The 19,663-nt window shown below is 38.8% G+C and overlaps 1 protein-coding gene across 5 annotated transcripts in view; it reads left to right on the forward strand.

The window, feature by feature from the left end:
- The window catches only part of ADCY8 (adenylate cyclase 8), a 134,593-nt gene that overhangs the window by 60,601 nt on the left and 54,329 nt on the right, over window positions 1-19,663 (forward strand). For all 5 annotated transcript variants that reach the window (XM_080379580.1, XM_080379581.1, XM_080379583.1 and 2 more), the window contains exons 5-6: window positions 5,444-5,571; window positions 17,304-17,462. In XM_080379580.1, coding sequence (XP_080235706.1) covers window positions 5,444-5,571; window positions 17,304-17,462 — 287 coding nt within the window. The remainder of the gene's footprint in view (window positions 1-5,443; window positions 5,572-17,303; window positions 17,463-19,663) is intronic.

Below are 19,663 nucleotides of genomic sequence, written 5' to 3' on the forward strand. Positions count from 1 at the left end.
TCCCCCGCCATGCTCTGTTGACTACATTGAGATTTGAATGACATTTAGGCTTTACAAGCATATATTTGAGAAATGTCCACCTCACACTTCATGTATCTGCAGTCCTAGAAATTCCTAAGGGTCAGAATTTCCATGCAGAATTGCTCGTGCCTTAGCAGGGTAGAACCACACCTTGAATCTTCCTAACAGGGATTTCTGTGCCTAAATACACTAACGGCATAATCTACTAATTAGCAGTAGCTGACAAGGATGGTTGTTCACAAGACACAACAGCCACAGCTGGTTTTCGTCCACAGTATGGCAAGGGACAGAAGTGTTGACATATTTGAAAACTCATGCAGGAATGTGCCTCAGTTCCTTCTGCAGCATGAGAGACCCCAAATCTGTATTTTCTGTCAGCCTGGAGAAGTCCTAATCACCCCACTCTAGGCTATTCTAAAAAGAGAAAGCATTCCTTATGTGATCTGATAAACTATGTAAAAATAATTTAATATAGAGCTATATTTAAGTATCCCTTGGTCCAGGCAGGGAATGAAAGATTGCCACATTTTTCCTTTTGTGTGTATAAAAAATAGCAACAGTCCTTGCAACCGTGACTGGTTGCTCCTGGTCCTCCTTTCTGCCTGCACCACCGGACTCGAGAACTTCCCTCCATCTGGCTCTGTCAAGATCCCAGCTGTTTTCCAAAGTGACAGAGCTGCAATAGTTGGAATTCGGATGGATGTCTCCCTCCAGCGCACCCCAAACCAGCCTGCTGATTAAGAGCTTTGGCCTAGCCCCCATTCGTGCTGTGACAGGCCTTTTATCTAGGTTTCCTATACCTTTGGCAAATGTTTCAGGAACTGAGCTATTGTACACAAGGGCCAAGTCCCTGCCTCCTCCCACTCTGGCCACCTTTTCAAAGGAGTTTTTGGTGTCTTCGTTCTGCAGTTCAGCCTCAGTAATCTCTCATCCACACTGTTTCAGATTTTTCACTTGAAATTTAAAAAATTGCAGATGTGGACTTTTCTGTGGGCTGTTTGCTAACCGATGGGATTCCGTTCAAAAGTAGGTGTGGTGATTAATTCACCACAGGCAGGATTGAAAATGTGGTGTAACTTATAAAACACAATCACTTTTTTCCCTCATCAGACATTTAGTCCAAGGAAACAAGAAATATTAATGAAGTTTCTGGCTGCATCTTTCAGTAAAGTGGTATTTGAGCAACTAATTTCTTCAGCTCTACCTTATGCCAGTTTGCTTTGCTTCCTTTGCAGTCCCTAGGAATGTATTTAATAAGCTTAAACATAAATCATTCACATATGTGAGGCAATTATTTATGAAATATCCGCATATTTTCTTTTGGTCTGGATTAAGATGATTTGGAAAAAAGACTTCTTATCAATTGCTATTGAATACATCTAGAACTATTATTCATAGTCGAGTATTTGAGTCTGCTCAATATCCCCAGACAAAATTTCTACTGATTTCAATTGATCTTGGCAGAATCAGGCCCTTTAATCTTCCACTTGTAGCAACTGAGCAGCTGCAAATAAGGGGAAAAAAAGCCCCCGTTTATGACATGCTGAGTAATTAATTGATACCTTCAGTATATGGCATTAATGAGTGAGTATGGGGAGGGATGTGAAGTTGATGGATGCTGATGTGAATGTCTGTATAATATCAGCTGTCAATCACATGCCTAAGACAACTTCTGGAATTGCTTATGGGAAGAGGAAGAGGAATAGAATAAAGGCAAGATCACAATAGACTCACAACAGTGTAAGGATTTACCACGGTAGTGTAATGCCTGCTGCATCAAAGTTCCTGTATGGACATTATATCTTATTTCAATAATTTACTCATTTTACAAGTTCTTCATGCATGATTATATTTTTCATTCATTTTCATTTAATATTGACTTGCAACACTTAGATATCATGGTGAGACGGCTTTAGGAAGTGGCTTTGAGCTCCAGAGGGTGAAGAAAACCTCTTATTATCATTTTAGACCACTGAAAAGCAGGTAGACCCTTACAAAACTCATTCTTTTTACAGCTGCAACATGACTACCCACAATTTGCCGTGAAACTAACCTTAATGTACTAATACAACCAGCCGGATAAAGCATCTACTTTAAACTGTAGATGTGATTAGGCTACAGTGTTATCAGAAGGAATCTCAAGAGACCATGCAGTCCTCCTCTGCCAAAGGCAGATCCCATTAACCCTCTGTCCTTCCTGGCAGTTGTCAAATTATCTTCTTTACCTGAAATATTTCCAGTGATAAAAAATCTACAGTTTACTTTTTAAATAGGTATAATGGGAATAATAAGGGAAGAATAAAAAGGGTAAGGGCAATATAGTCAGACTGTAGTGCAGTTCATGTTTAACAGTCATAATGTTACGAACAGGGCAAATAAGGAAGGCAAGGAGTCATTTAAGTGCTCCTTGTGGCTTCTTGTGCCAATAGAGATACTCTGCCTGGCCTTTGCACGGCTCCAGAGGGACACACATCTTATGTCATGTCTGCTAGTCCTGTGTGAGTGCCTCACATACCCAGAGGTCTTACTGATGCACCATAAGCTTATGTGCAGACAACTGAAATGAAGCCCAGCCAAGCTGTAACTGTGAGCTGAATCAGTCCCTAGGCTTCACTGACTGCATTGCCTGGCTCTCCTTTGACTGTAATGGCAACCTTGACTGCTGGCTGACATATGGACACTATATATAGTCATCTCTGTTTGGATATCTCACTCTGTAGATGATTTCCTGAGTTTTGGCAGATGAGCGTAGAGGTGACGTATCGTGACAAGAAAAGGCATGCGTTCATGTGCAGCTGGACGGATTTCCTGTGTCACGCACATGCGCTCACATTTACATACATCAAACTCTCCTTAGCAGGTCTTGTTATGCATTAGCATTCTTCTTTCTTATTCTTATAAAAATCACACCTTTTTGAAGTGGTCTGCCTTTTTCTGATTTTCAGAAAATGAGGAGATATGCAGCCAGGTGACAGAAGTCTCATCTGCCTTTAACGGAATCAGCACTTCAGCCAGTTTAAATGGGTCATTAAGAACCAAACAGCTGAGGTTTTTTTCTGTTGCAGACTATGTTCTCTAACTGTGCTGAATTAGATGCTTATTTAATACGTGATTCCCACATTGTCAGACAGTCAGGTACCACAGGTGCAAGACTTCATGATAGATGTTGCATGTAAAATTGTAATTATAATACTAAAATATGATACTACTTGATATATGTCTGTCTGTCTTTCCTGGAAATTGACTTATTTTCCCCCTTTTTTTTTCGCTATTGTACTATGAAGTTACCAGTTGTAATGTATTTGTAGTGGGTCTGAACGGAATTAAAGTGCTGCCTTTTGCTTTACTCCACCTCAGTCAAACCAATAGGATGTTATAAATGCTCCTTTTACTTTGTAGATGTAAAGGCAAATGTCAAATAGAATATGAATCAATCAAATGGCACTATTAGAAAAAACAAAGAACTTTAGAATCTGTGGTTTATAATATCGTTGTCTCTTTGCATTTTGTCTAACCAGGGAAAAAGGAAAGAAGCTTAAGGAAGCCCACTAACAGTTTGACATGCCATTGAGTCCTCATTACTTGTTGACTACTTTAATGTTTTGTAGTTTCACTCTATAGAAAAAAAAAAAAGAAAAAGAAAAGATAAAGTGAAAACTGCAGTAAAATAAAATCTCTAATTCTTTCCATTGAGGAGGAAACATAAAAAATTGTTTTGGTGGATTTTAGGTTGTATGATTTCGGTTGCAGCCATGTGAAAATACCCAGTCTTCACTTGTGTGGGTCTGCAGAGGTGCTGAAGAGGACAAGGAAAGAGGAATGTTATATATGACTTTTGACATTTTAGAAGCTTGACTTCAGTCTAGAATTTCCTTGTGAAACTTGGGCAGCTAGACATTGCACTGAGAGCCAGCACTGGTATTAGCTGGAGACTTAGCCAAAGCTTCAAACACAGTCAGTTCCTACTGATGGTTTAAGAAGATTTCAGGGTGAATCAGCTTATTTTGGCCCTATGCCCAGAGCAGATTTTACCCTCGCTGGCATGCTTAAAGCTTCAGCTGACTTCTGCAAAAGCTTTGGGTACAAGTGTTTAGGTTCTCTGTGCCACTCTAAGATTTACAAAGATTTGTCTGAGGTGGACTACAAAGCTTCATTCTTCCTAGGCAAAATCTTGAATAATAATCTGTAGTCTCATTCATTTTGCCAGTACTCAATTCCTTAGGCACAGTCAGTGTTCACATTTGCTCCTATATCCTACTTAATGTTGTCTCTTTCCCCAGTGGGTTTAGTGCATCCCCACTCCTTTGATTAGTGCAGCCCCCACCACAGGTTGTCAGAGAGAAAGAGAAAAGCTGAAATAAATACCACAGGCAAAATTTTGCTATCATCTAATGAACCAGTTTTACAAATCGTTATCCTGCTCCCTAGCAACTGACTGGTCTTCATTTTAATGTTCTGTCATTGGAACCTTTACTGATGGAGTGCTAATACTGCGATCAACGACTATCCATCATAGATAGTCGCTTCCCTGACTCAACTTGCAATACTGTCTGGTCCTAGCTGCTTGCAGCTCTGTTGTCAAATTATTATGGTCTCTCTTCCTGTGCACTGATTGTCTCCTGTGAGTGCCAAGCCATCAGAATACATTGGGAAAGTTTACAGCTAATCTTGGGCTCATTTTGCTTGTCTGGTGTTGTGGTTTAAGTGCAAAAGTTTTGGCAACTTAGGTATTTCCGCTCACTAGAGAAGGCTCTTCTAAAATAATGATCCAATCGCACAGCAACAGGCTGTTTCAGTATATAAGGAACTGTTAATATGTATTTATAAAATGAAATTGCTCCTAGGGTAAAGGATGTCTTTAGGTGGATGCCAAATAAACACCATTTCTCCACAGTACAAGTCTAATGCGAAATGTGTTCATTTGACATCCTTGGCATGCAGATGCTTGATCAGCTCTATAGCTATTGGGAATGCTTGAGCGTAACAGTAGAAACTTTAGGTGGGAAGGGACTATCAGTAGGAGGAAAGAGGTTTTTCATTTATTTCCAGTGTAAAAAGGGGGCAGAAATGATGCCCTGGAGGAATACAGTCTAAAATGGAATATTTGTTATCTCAGCTGGCGTTTCTAAGTCTTTGGCCTAGCTTCCACCCGAACTCTGATGAGACCTTTCTCACCATCAGCAAAGACATCTCTGACTAGCATAACACAAAAGTCACTATATTGTTTTTATTGAAAACATAAAAGGTACTATATTTCAAAAGTGAAATAAATCGGGGTTGTATTAATCACAAGAAGAAAACATCTAGCAACAAGTTTTAATTTTTTTTTTTAGTACTTTTTTCAACTACTTTCACATTCACCCTAAAGTTAGGAAAAAATATCTGCAAATCTTTTCTTTCTCTTTGATACATTTATGTATAGGAACACCACTGCCTTCGAATAAAGATCCTGGGGGACTGCTACTACTGTGTGTCAGGGCTCCCAGAACCTCGCCAGGACCATGCACACTGCTGTGTTGAAATGGGGCTCAGCATGATCAAAACTATCAGGTAATGCCTTTTCCCCCCCTTCTTCTTCTTCTTCTTGTTTTGTTGTTTCTGACAGCATCCTGAACTTCTTATCTGAGAGTGTTATTACTAGACAAGTAATTCTGATGGTAGTTCAGAGACCTCAGGATTATCACTATGAAAAGGGTAGGACTTTTTCAATCCGTGTGATGTGTGGGGACCGACATTAAATGCATTTTACTAACCTGTGCTGCTTCAGAGCATGTATCACAATAGCTGTGTGTGCATTGCAAGTGGTAGTTTTCACAGTTCTTAATAGTTCTCAGTTGGTACTGTTATTTTGAGGAGGAGGAGACTGAATTGCTTCCTAAAATCTCTTTAATAAAATAAAACAATATAAAGACTAAATAGCTGTGGCAACACTTTAGCTTGGGAACTAGCTCATAGACAAACTCGTAAGCACTAAGATTTGCCCAATGAGCAAATTTTACTTGTTAAATTAGGTTGGAGCTTAAATCCACAAGCACTGGAAGTGTTTTAATTAAGGGATGTGTTCCCATCATGTAAATATAGTTGTGTTGCTGATAGATTATTGTATTTTGATGCAATAGGGATTAATAACATTTTAGCAGTCCATGCATAGAGCTAGTCCAACCATTTACCATGACAGTGGCCAACATCTAATGCCCCAAAAGAGGGTTTCTCCATCTTTTTTATCCTCTATATCAATGTTGCTAAGTTCCCTTTATCCAAATACTTCCTTGGTTGCTGTCCTCCCTAAAAAAGTGTTGCCTAACCCAAGCACTCTCCTCATTCCATGGATGTTTTGCTGTCCAATCTCTTCACCTGCTTGTTTTCCAGGCTGCTTTGCCCCCTTAATCTGAGTGTGTCTCATTATGTACATTACACAGTTAATGCATACTTCAGCTACATTACTGACATTTTATTAAGGAGTGAATTTGACAAAAAAATAATTGATGGAAAACGTAACTGAATAATGATTATGCAACAATGATCTCCAAGAAAGTTGGATTCAATTATTACAGACTAAATGTTGCACAAAGTAATCAATATTTTGCTTCTAGAATCACTACAGTGAAAGTGAAACATGAATTAGAGAACACAGAGATGAAAAAATACACCAGTATTGTTAAAGATTCTTGGGAAACACACATCAAATCATTTGCATTTGTTTAGTAATACCATCTGCAGCAAATGTATTGTAAGTCATTTTTCTTCTACAATAGTAAATTTCTCTGAATCTCCTTACACATGTGGAAGTCTCTAACACCCTGGTGCTGTTTTATGAACTGGGTCTCAAAGGCAGTAATCCATTAGAAATGGTACTGTATTTTTAGTACCTTAAATGACAGTTATATTCAGTGAGAGCTGCAAAACCAAAGTCCATTAGGACTTGGGTCATCCTGGGCTAATTTAATTCAAATTTCCTCCAATTTGTTTAATAATTCCAGTATCTGAATTTCTGGCCATTCAATGAGCATGATTTCACCCCCAGGCTTTTCTGTTCTGAGTATCGGAGCCTTATTGTTACTTATCTTAATATGTGTTCATACAGTTCACAGGGAGACCAATCTTTCCATGGGATATTACAAATACTTCAGTCCTGTATATTCCTGAAAAGAACATTCCTCAGAAATATTAAATATTACTGACAGAATTTGGAGTTATCTACAGTCCATTAATTAGAACTTAATTTAGTAGATATCTCTCATAGTTAAAATGAAAAAAAAACCCGCCCTTCTTTAGAAAACTGAGTTTCTACTATATTGATCACTGCAAAAGTTTATCAGATCTAAAAACTGTTAGAAATTGCATTCTGATAATCATAAAATGTGTAGGTCCAAAATAATAGGCAAGTGATCCAAGATATGAAAAACCATAATTCAGACTTCACAGTTACATTGAAGTTACATAGACAAACTCAAAACCCTCTTGCAAATCAGTGGATGTTTACACAAGACTTCCAAAAATTTCACTACTAAGCCTACATGAGCAGTTGTTTCTTCTCCTCCTTGCAGAGTTATAGCTTAGCTTTAAATCTTAGCTATATTTTAGCTCAAGCACTTAGCCTAGCTTAAGAATTAGACATCAAAACAAAAATGAGGATTTTTGCTACAACAACTCACCTATAATTGGAATTTAGTCACCTAAATCATGGACGGCAGTCCAGGTATTTTTGTAACTCCTGATTCTTGTACCCATTTAAGCTCTTTAAGCAATTAATGCAGAAGGAAGTTTTAAATTAGGTAGACCAGGTTTTCCCCAGAAGATCCTCCAAGATCCCTGTTCTCTCTATTGACAACAGGTAGTTGGTAACATTGCAAGGTCAGTACCAACACTTCTGGTGAGGTGGTACCCCAAAATCTATAATCCCAGGGTACCATTAACTGAATTTTCCTTCTAGCCTTCTTGATGACTGTATGGTCAGCGGGAATCAAATAAAAGCATCAAATCTATTCTTTATACAACATGTAAAATAAATCTACATGGACAGATTGACTCACAAGAGAAATCTGAGTGTTTTCATACATCTCATATCCATACAGCTGAAGTGTTAATTTATTGTTGAGACTCTGCTAGATCTTAAGCTCATATATCAAGGATTTAGACTAAGTCTTGCTGCTCCAATTCTGTCTTTGCAGATGTGAGGAACTGTTCAGAACTCAACAAAACAATCCAAGATCATTATTTTCTCTGTAATGATTTTTTACATCTCTGTGTCTTGTTACAAACTGTGTTACAAGAAAAGCTATTATTTATTCCACTCTGTCTCATACTTTGCTCCCTTAACCACTGAGTACAATTGAAATACAACTTTCAGCCATGGGAAGTTTCCACGAAATCTGATATATACTCTGAAGCAAGGAAGCTTTGCCCCATCACATTTGTGCACGAGCAAGAATCCTAACTCCAGCTCTCTTGAAAACCCAGCCTCCTGTAAACTCTCTTTAGTTGCAGTTGGAAATGTAAATTAAAATAAAAAGAACAAGCTCTTAATGAGAGGTTCATTTATTCAGCTGGTTCTCATATCTTTTCACAGGCAGTGTAACTGTTTTATTGTATTTTATTAATGCCTGTCTGTACTGGCAGTTGATAGAAATGACATACTAGTGGAATGTTTAGTCACCAGATGATAATGTTTCATTTTAACAGTTATCACCCAAGTTAAACGAGTGTCAGAGAGAATACTCAAAGAAACTAAATCTGCAATTGCTCTTACCTGTAAGAAAGAGCAGACATCTTGATGTCTATATGGGAAGGGAAAGATTTGTAAGAAGGAAGCAGTTATTGTCACTTTCGTTGCATGTTAATGAAAACCCAAAGCTGTGTTGGAGTGCCAGATGGATGGATTATGGGTGGGATATGTGATAAAATTCAAGATGGGGATATCTATTTGCTGATAGTCAAATATGGAACATGAGCTTAAAGATCTAACAATAAAATGAGGTTAGATCTGGTGAGAAAATCATTCCCTCAAATATATTAAAATAGATGTAAAATAGATAAGATAAAGTACATAAAATTATGAACTAGAGAACTCAATATTACATTGTGCTCCAAAAAGAGATTAGCATGCTTGTTCATTGGGGATGTCCATTCTTTGGGTTGGGACTGTGAGGACAGGAATTTACTACGTAAAGCATAGTGAGGGAAGTTCAGAAGGAAAGTGAGGTGAAGGAGAGGAAACATGAAAGGAAGTGGAAATAGAGGAAGGAGTGTGAAGAGAGATGAAGGAAATAATCTTAAAGAAGAGGACAGAATACTTCCAAAAGTGTAAATTACAGAGCATAATCTGTCAATAACAAGACTGTTATGAGAGTAATGGATCTATGTATGGTGGCCTTATTTTACAAGTTTGTTAAACATTTTTATAAGAATGCAGAGAAAAGTCACAAAAATAATTTGTGAAGAGCAGAGGTGCTTTTTTAAAAAAAAGAAAATTGGGAAGCTTAATCTGTTTGCCTGAGCAAAAAAGAATTGAGGAGTTACATGGTAGCAACACATTAAAAAAAAAAAAAAAAAGATATGGGCAGAAAATACCAGATTTAAAACCGGGCAATGGTATTACCTAAGGGAAACAATGGCTTTTCTGTTCTCAGTATTTTCAAATCAAAACTGAATTTCTTCCCAGAGTAAACACTTCCATCAGGAACAAGTTACTGGAATACAAACAAGCACAAGTGGGTAAAATGTAGCAGCCTGTGTGGCACAGGGTATCAAGGTGGACAATGAAAAATGTCCCCTCTGCTCTTCAGCCGGGGACACCGTGGCAGCATAAGTGTCAGGAGCTGCCTCCAGGGGCTGAAGGCTGCTGCTTTCACCACCACCTTCTCAGTGTCCTTATTCCTAAAATCTCTGTTTCTGGTAGGAGAGAGGGGAGGGAGATTAGGTGAGGCCCAGCTCCTCAAGGACTCATGTGGCGCAACGATGGAAACCCCACAACGATCCATGTAACAGTGGAAATTCAAACAGACCGTTATGCTGGTGTTTGTTTGGTATATCAAGGAGTTCTGGGTGGTTTCATCCCTTGGATTATTTCCCAGTAAAATACCAGCTGAAAGAGTAATTATTATGACAGAAAAAATAGTCCCAGCATACAATGTAAAATAACTCCAGAAATTGGATAACAGCTTATCTTCATTAAAAGTCTATAATTAACTATTAATATTAACATTAACTCATATGGGGGGAGGGGGGGAAAGAAAGGAAGGGAAAGGAAAGGAAAGGAAAGGAAAGGAAAGGAAAAGAAAGGAAAGGAAAGGAAAGGAAAGGAAAGGAAAGGAAAGGAAAGGAAAGGAAAGGAAAGGAAAGGAAAGGAAAGGAAAGGAAAGGAAAGGAAAGGAAAGGAAAGGAAAGGAAAGGAAAGGAAAGGAAAGGAAAGGAAAGGAAAGGAAAGGAAAGGAAAGGAAAGGAAAGGAAAAATGAAAAGAAAAGAAAAGAAAAGAAAAGAAAAGAAAAGAAAAGAAAAGAAAAGAAAAGAAAAGAAAAGAAAAGAAAAGAAAAGAAAAGAAAAAAGAAAAGAACCAACAAAAAGACCAACCAAAAAATCTTCAAAACAGTGCAAATATTTGAGACGTTCCCACTGACTGACCTGGCATGTTTTCTGCCTTTAGTACAAAAAACTGATTTTAACTTCATCTGTTCCATATTAAAAATAAATAAAAAATAAAAAAAAAATAAAAAATGAAGTGATCGGTGCTTGACTCAGGCAGTGAAACAGCCAGGAATTGCTTCCATATTCCATGATTACTAAATCATTACTGAATTATATAATAATGTAATAACATAATTGATTGAGTTCTGAATTCCTCCCATGGATTATTTCTTCTATACTGTACAAGGCTCAGCCTATGACGGAATGAGCCCTGATTCACAGAAGACAGAATAATGCTTCACAAAACCATGAGCTGTTGCTTACCTTAATTTCTGTGTGGAGGTGGAGAGGGGCATTGCAAGATACAAGTTCAGCCAGCACTTTTCAGACAGGCCCCAGAGTGAATATGTTTCACACTGGGACTTGATCACATTGTCCTTTCCACGTGTCCATTTCAGCCAGTGACTGTGACTGAAGTTCATAGTTCCAGCGTGCCAGGAGACTGTATCTTTCCGTTTTTGCTGTTGAGTGACTACATGAATTGAACTGGCTAGAGATTAATTGCGTTGTGTACCTCTGAGAGCTCTTTTCATTGAATGTGCCACCAAGTATGATCAAAGCTATATTGGCAAGATGACATGTGTATATTATTATATAGCTTTTTATAACATAGTTTTGAAATGAGAAAGCAGGTTTCTGATAATATTGTTTGTAGTCCCTTGTGCTACCTTAGTGTCCTGCCTCTCAGAACAGATAGACATAAGGAACAAGAACACAGCAGTGGTTTAACTCTCTCTGTGTTGCTATAGTATCCATCTGAACTCAGAGCAAGTCTGTTTTATTAATAATAAGCCTGATGATATGATACTTCTCCAGATAATAGTTTCTGATTACATTGGAATCCAGGTCTAATTCCAAGGTAAATTCACCCTGGAGCTATTATGAACTGGCTGGCTTCTTGGAATAATATCTACCTGAAATTGTAAATTAAATGCTGTGTAAAGTCCATCTACAAAGTGTTACATCCTGTGAGTCATACTACCTGAGCTGTATTCTTCAAACTGTTCACTAGTTTAATGCATCCTGTTACCTAGCTTTTTTAAAATAATGGATATCTCCTTCGCAAATATGACACAGCTCACAGTTATAGCGAAGAGAGCGCTTGCCTCAATCCACCTACTACCCTCTCAAGTCACAACCAAAAAAGCATTTGACTTCATTTAGGAAAATTGCACAAATCTATTCAGTCCAACCAAAAAGTTCTCTATGTGATTGAACTTTAGGATCATAGGACAGTTCTGTTTGGAGGGGACATCAGGAGATCACTAGTTTAACTTTCTGCTCAAAGGAGGATCAGCTGAGATCTTTAGTTACTTCAGACAGAATACATAGACTTTCCTATTACATCTACATGAATATGAAAGTGGCTATGTCTTCACAGGTAAATTCAACAGTCCTAGGGAATATTAGCTGTCACCAAGAAAAAGTGGCACAGACTGGCCAGCTCCATTCTTCTCAATTCTTTTTGCTTCCCAAACCAGGCAGCTGTTTTCAAACTGCCTACTGGAAATAGCCTCCGTCACATGCAATTGGCTGAACCTGGGAACAGGTTGTGAGAGAGCTAGCTGACAAGGTAAAAAACATTTTGGGGTCTGGTTTAAGTATCTCAAAGCACAGATGGAAACTTGACCAGTTAAACTGGTCAGCACAGAGGTAGACAGTGTGTCACCTCTGAACCTGAAAAGCGGGAGCTCCAGGGCATTCAGATTTTTGGCAGCTACAGAAGAAGTTGAAGGGCAGATTTCTGACTTTTGGCTCACATGCTACATGCAAATAGGAAAGCCTCTGATTAACAGCACAAAATTCAAATAACCATCAAAGAATACTGGCCAAAAAGAAGCTTCAAGATCCAATTAAAATTGATGCAATTTTTATCACTGACTCAGCTGAACTGAGATGAATGACATGAATAGTATCTCTCACAGTTGCCTCAGCCTGGATAAAGGTATCAGACAGTTTATGAGGTAAACAGGGCTGTTATACACATCTTCAATAACGCAGTGTCATGAATGTGCTTCATCAAAGTATTTGCAAAGAGTCTGTAAAGCAGCTGAAGCAAACAAATCTTTTTAATTAGAAGCTTCATTGATAGTTGAATAAATGTAAGAGACAGAAGAACAAAAAGATGTGGAATACCTGAGCTTATGCAAAATGAACACTTTTCATTTTTTCCGTATCTAGTACATGCTATTATTTATGAGAAGTTTTTCCTGAATAAATGAGAACTACCCCTATTGATGAAGATGATCCAGGGTTCATCGTTTCAAAGTTTTTAATTGCTTTTTTTCCTATAGCATTATATTATTAACCAGACCTCCTGAAGTCTGTGGTAGTCTGGCTATTAGGGAGTTGGATTTGACCATGATGAAGTCCCCTGCTCTACATAATTGAGAAATTCTGCTTCTAAAAGAAGAAATTCTAAAGAAAAAGACTAATTGCATGGCTTTGTACATACCAATCAGTCACCTCACTTTTAAACTACAACCATTTATTCTTTGTTCAATTTGATGTTTTACAACAAAAGTTTAGTGAAATCTAATGTCCCCACAAACAGGTTCTCAACTGCTCTGCTCAGTCTTTGTTGCAAATAATAAAGCAATGAGAGCCAGATTAGATTGCTGTTGTGCTTTGATTCATGTTCTGGACAGGGCCTGTTTAAATATATCTCAGACTGCCAGTGGCTTGATCCGATCAGGTCTCTTCATGCAATTATTTTCCTACCTATCAACATAAGAGTACATTGCTGTAAAGGGTGAGTAAGAGGAGAATGTGAAGACAGGGCCCTGCAGGTGCACCAGCACCTCAGGAGACAGAACAACAGAACAGCCCTCAGCCCAAGGATGCAGGCAGGTAGCCAAATCCGGACTGACTGCAGATGAGGAGCTGAGATCAAGTATCACCTGAGCAGCTTATGGGGAGGAGTTGCTGGGAGGCTGTGAGAGACACCAGGTAAGGCAAAGGGGACAGGACCGCGGTTAGAGTCTGCAGTGTCATGGGGGGGGTGGTGTGGGCAACACAGCCATGTGCGATTTTGGACACATGCAGAAGTCACGTGTGGCTGACTGAGGATGCCAAGTTTCAAGCCAACACAACATTTTTATGACAAAGGAAAAGTTAAAATCCAGCAATCCTTAGTGAACGTTTTGGAAGCAGAAGGATGCATTGCTCAGCTGCACCATGATTTGTACCTGGTCTCCAATGAGATCTTGGTGTGTTATTTCCCATATAGAGTATAAATACAAGGCTATGTATATATACAATATACAATTCATGGGCAGAAGAAAGGAAAGGAAAGGAAAGGAAAGGAAAGGAAAGGAAAGGAAAGGAAAGGAAAGGAAAGGAAAGGAAAGGAAAGGAAAGGAAAGGAAAGGAAAGGAAAGGAAAGGAAAGGAAAGGAAAGGAAAGGAAAGGAAAGGAAAGGAAAGGAAAGGAAAGGAAAGGAAAGGAAAGGAAAGGAAAGGAAAGGAAAGGAAAGGAAAGGAAAGGAAAGGAAAGGAAAGGAAAGGAAAGGAAAGGAAAGGAAAGGAAAGGGGAAAGAGAGGAGAGGAGAGGGAGAGGAGAGGGAGAGGGAGAGGAGAGGAGGAGGAGAGGAGAGGAGAAAGGAAAGGAGAGGAAAGGAAAGGAGAAGAGAGGAAATACTATTTCAGTTGGAAGGGACCTACAACAATCATCTAGTCCAGCTAGATTAGCCTGACTAATTCAGGGCTGACCAAGTTAAAGCATGTTAAAGGCATTGTCCAAATGCCTCTTAAACACTGACAGGCTTGGGGCATGGACCACCTCTCTAGGAAGCCTGTTCTAGTGTTTGACCTCCCTCTTGGCAAAGAAATGCTTCCTAATGTCCAGTCTGAACCTCCCCTGGTGCAGCTTTGAACTGTTCCCAAGCATCCTATCACTGGATCCCAGGGAGAAGAGATCAGCACCTCCCTCTCCACGACCCCTCCTCAGGAAGCTGTAGAAAGCAGTGAGGTCACCCCTCAGCATCCTTTTCTCCACACTAGACAAACCCAGAGTCCTTATCTGCTCCTCACAGGACATTCCTTCAGCCCTTTCACCAGCTTTGTTGCCTTCCTTCGGATGCATTCCAGCACAATAACACCGTTCTTAAATTGTGAAGCCCAGAACTGCCCACAGCACTCGAGGTGAGGCCGCACCAGCGCTGAATACAGCGGGATAACCACCTCTTTTGACGGTGGCTATGCCGTGTTCGATGCCCCCCAGGATGCAGGTGGCCCTTGTGGCTGCCCAGGCACACTGCTGGGTCACACTGAGCCTGCTGTCAGCCAGCAGCACCCCCTGATCCCTTTCTGCAGGGCCGCTCTCCAGCCGCTCCTCTCACAATGTATAGACTTGTGCCTGGCATTACTCCATCTGGGATTTGGATGTATTAAATTCCATTACACTGATCATTGCCCAATGCTAGTATATGTCCAGTGTCATATATTTATGTTTATTAGCAATTAAATACTATAGTGCTTAAAATCTTAATTGGTCTAATAGACCGTATGTATATATATGTAGAGAGAGATATTACATAAATATCTGCTATTAGACCATTTCATATAACTTAAGGTCCTCTCATTGTGTGCATTCTTCAATGAAAAGCTTTTTGTTCAATTATGTCTCTGGATCCAATTAGCTTTTCATTTCAAGACAAGGAAATCAGACATAAAATGAGAAATAATTATCTCAGTCTGAACAAAAGAAAAAGGCAGATGGGGAAACGATCATGTGGGGAGTTGTGTGATAATTCCTCTGAGAGCTATGAGTGTTAGTTTAGATATTTTTGTAGCATATCTATAAAAATTGTTCAAAACATTACAAATTACAGTACTCTCACTTCTCTTAGTTGTTCTCAGTGTGGAGGAGTTGTTCCCATATCCCATCTTCCAGAGACAGGTGATTGTTTGTTTGATTTTAATATTTCAAGCCCTCTTCCTTGCAAAGAAATAAAGAAATTAGTAAATGAAAACTATGAACTTGGAGTATCAGAAAGCAGTTAAACCTCTTCTCAAAGCTTCTTTTATTATTTTATGGTTAACTGTTTAAAAAAAAAATTCCTTTTAGATATCTGAAATATGTTACCTTCCTGATATGATGAACAGATCTTATTGTAGGCAAACAACTGCATTGGGACTTAGCATATGCATGCTTCTCTTCAAAGTTTCAGAATATGCAGGAAAGGGAAATGAATATGAATTGCTTATTTTCAGTTCCTCGCATTTTTATACAACTAGTTTATCTCCATTTTAAAACTTTTCTTTTTTTCCCCCTCCATGAACAGAATTGATGTCCCATTGCAACAATGAAAGGCCAAGTACTGAATTCAGTAAGCAATTTGCCCTTTTCTCCTCTGGAGAGGGTCTGTCAAGGTTATGACTGAGGCATCTGAGGCAGTGGTAGCTTCCGAGTTGTGAAACAGAGTTTTTTAAAAAAACACATTTTTTTAAACAGTGTTTACTCTTTGTCTGCTCTGTTGTGTAATCTTGCTGTGCTGCTATTGACTTCAGTGACTGTAGAACTGGGACCCTTCACAGTGAAAGAGCAGCCTTGTTTGTGGACCAAAAGTAGCAATGCGCTTTTCCTACCCCGAGCATGTTATTCAAATATTAATAAACACTAGCTCTAGCTCTAATAGTATTTCTGGTGCAAGTAATTGTTATCATACAAGCAGAACTGGATAAGTGGTCTCTTTGTCATCCCAATGAATATAGCTCAATTATTTTAGTTGTGAGCTTCCCACGGTGATGTGCTGGAGTATCTCAATACTGATTTGAAAGAAGAAGTCCTGGGTCTGAGGCACTACTAAGGTGCCTGTGGCTGTGAACAATATATGTTGTCTTGTATCAGAAGAGGAAGACACTATTTTAACACAGTAAAATTTCCTTTATAATCAACAGTCATATTAATTGAAATCAGTGCTGGGACAAAGTCCTTTTTTGTGAGACTGCTAACAAATATGCCCACAAGTGTTTATTTTTGGGGAATAAAATGGTCTTTGCTATCACACAGAATGGAAGAAAATTATTTTAGAGTCACACCATTACCATAACAGAGAAAATGGTGTCCTGGCCAAATCTACTTAAAATAATTCACCTTTGGATTAAGACTAACCCTGGAAAAATTCAGTCAATAAAGCAACATCTCCGAAACACTAAAAATTCTTTAAAAAAAAAATGAAATAATATAAAAGTGTATGCAGGTTTGATAGTAATAGTTTTTGTAATGTTGTTGAATGCTCTTTTATAATTCCAGGCTGAAGGCCTCAATGTGTCCGACAAAATCCTTTCACTCATCTTTTTTTCTCTCTCTCTTTCTTTTTCTGTCTAATAGGAAAAATGTGTGTGCTACTGACCCACACATGCAGTTAAGCACTGAATGACAATTTGGCTTTTAGTCATTTTTTCACTACATGTACTTTGCTACCTAGAAAGTTCTGTCTTTCTAGAAAGTTCTCTCTTACTAGAAAGTAACAGACATTTAATTAACATTGTATATTATGTCATACTGTTTACTAAAAGATATGAAAAACCATGACATATACTTTCATGAGTGTGATTTTTTTTTTGGTTTTTGTTTGTTTTGATTTTTTTAACAGATATGTTAGGTCAAGAACGAAGCACGACATTGACATGAGGATAGGGATACATTCAGGATCGGTTCTGTGTGGAGTGCTGGGCCTGCGAAAATGGCAGTTTGATGTCTGGTCATGGGACGTGGATATCGCAAACAAACTCGAGTCAGGTGGAATTCCTGGGTAAGGCAGCGTGTATTTCCCACCATCAGAAAACATTGCCAACACAATACACTGTTAACCTTGCCAACAGATTAAGTGTCTTACATTATTTCATCGAGTATGACCTTTTTCTTTCTTTTTTCTTTTTTCTTTTTTTTTTTTTTTCTTTTCTATTTTGCTGTTGACTATAGTCAGAAAAGGTAGAAATGGTCAGCTTGCAAAGGCACTGGAAAAGAGAAAGGTATTTCTTTTTCTTTGCCAGCTACAATATCCTGAAAAAGGTCAGTGGCTGTATTCAGCCCATATAATACATAGAGGTAGCTCAAATTTTGTGGTTAGGTGTTGACCATTCCTGACTTTTTCCAGGCTTCATTCTCTCATCCTTTGCAATCAAATGCTGCTGTGAGACACAAGTCTGTGATGCATTTTATTTCATAATGCACAAAGTGTGGGAAAATTATGTGTTCATAATTTATGCTAAGATAAATTACGCATAAATACGCTAAAATACGCATAAATTACGCTACGCTAACAACAAGGTGTTATGGGCAGCAGGCTCTCCAGGAAGTCTTTCAAATAATTTAATGGTTTAATAGATGTTTTTTTGACATTTATGACAACCTGTCTATATGTTAAAATATATGTTTTTCCACTAAGCTGGCTAGTTTTTCTTTGTCTGAGGTGGCCGATTCACCTTGAAGATAGAATGTTATTTCTGCCTGGCATCACTATATCTCATTGTAGTTTGGAAGATGCAAATCCTAATTTTGAAGCAACAGTAGTGATCGCAGGAATCCTCTGTTCACTTTCAATTTCACCTTCTGTTGATGAAAGATGTAGGAAAAGATCCCCTATGACAATTGAATTTTTGGCCATGGAACACAGAAGCAATAGTAGCGGGCATCTTTATGCAGAGAAAGTCTAAGTGATGCTGTCACCTTGAGTAAGAGAGGTTTGAAGTTATCAGCTCTGAGCCAGGTGCTGTACTCCCTACACATACATTAGGATCTGTCAGAGCTGTCATGTTCCCAGGAAGTTAGAAAGATATTTGCTTTAGATTGTATTTTCAAATGCAGGCCTCTTCCACCACTCCCCTTAGTAGATCTTTATACTAATACATTTTCTTAGAATCAGCAGAAAATGAAATGTTGCATGCTCTAAAAATAACTTCTATACTCTGCATATGTCACCAGTGTATAAAATTGCAGAACAATTTTTTTCTTTCCTTGTTGCTTATTCCACACGATAGCCCCAGATGACTAATAAAGGTCACATGCTGCTTTGTTAACACAAGAAAATCAATCATATAAGTTTCACCATCTGCACCTGCAAAAAGTATGGTTTTTTGCTGTTAATATGTGCAAGTAGCACAGCTATTAATGAATAACCTACCTTGCTGTTGATAAAATGCCAGGCTAGCTTGCAGTCTATTGGAGCAGAGTGATTTCCACTCCTGTAAATCAGTTTGCCAACAGAGCAAAGCCTGTATGTGACATATATTCACTAAGTCCCTCAAAACAGTGATTTATATCAGACTTCCCTTGTTCATACAGCAGATTTAGAGCAGCTCAGTTCACTCCAGCCTCTCCTTACTTCTCCCTGCTGCCAGTATTCAAATCCCCCTGCTGCCACAATACCAAGATCATTCCCATTCCCAGAGCTGCACTTCTTTCCTCCCGTTTCATCAGAAAAGCTGCTCTGGGGTTATGAATGGTCCTGCTCCCAAACCAGCAAAAATGAACCACAGAACCTGACCGCACAGAGGAGGGAGGCAGCTCACCCACCCAGCATCGGGGGGATCCCTCCACCCACACGGGGAAGAAGAGAAGGGGCTCAGCTCTTCCCCTCGAGGGTTGCGTATCACCCTGAGACCTCATACACATGGGTGATGCAGATTGCCCCCAAAAGAAGGAGCATAAGCAGGCAGCTCAGCTGTCATGGAAGGAGGCACTCAGGGGAACTGAGAAAAAGCAACCATTTCTGGTTTTCTGAGAGGAAAAAAATGATTCCACAAAACCTGAGAAAGAAATAATGTAAGATCCTACAGTGTTGTTTGAGAGACACTCTTCTGCTAGGACCTCATTTTCTAACAGTCTTCACCTGGTGTATCTAGGTATTAATCTATGGAATTGAATTGCCATAAAACCTAGCTAATAATTAATTTTCTAGGATGATTCAATGACTGGTGTCATCTAAAGCTTTCTGTCTGATAAGTTTTCCAC

This window comes from Falco punctatus (genome assembly GCF_963210335.1).
Source record: "Falco punctatus genome assembly, chromosome: 3".
Taxonomy (NCBI): domain Eukaryota; kingdom Metazoa; phylum Chordata; class Aves; order Falconiformes; family Falconidae; genus Falco; species Falco punctatus.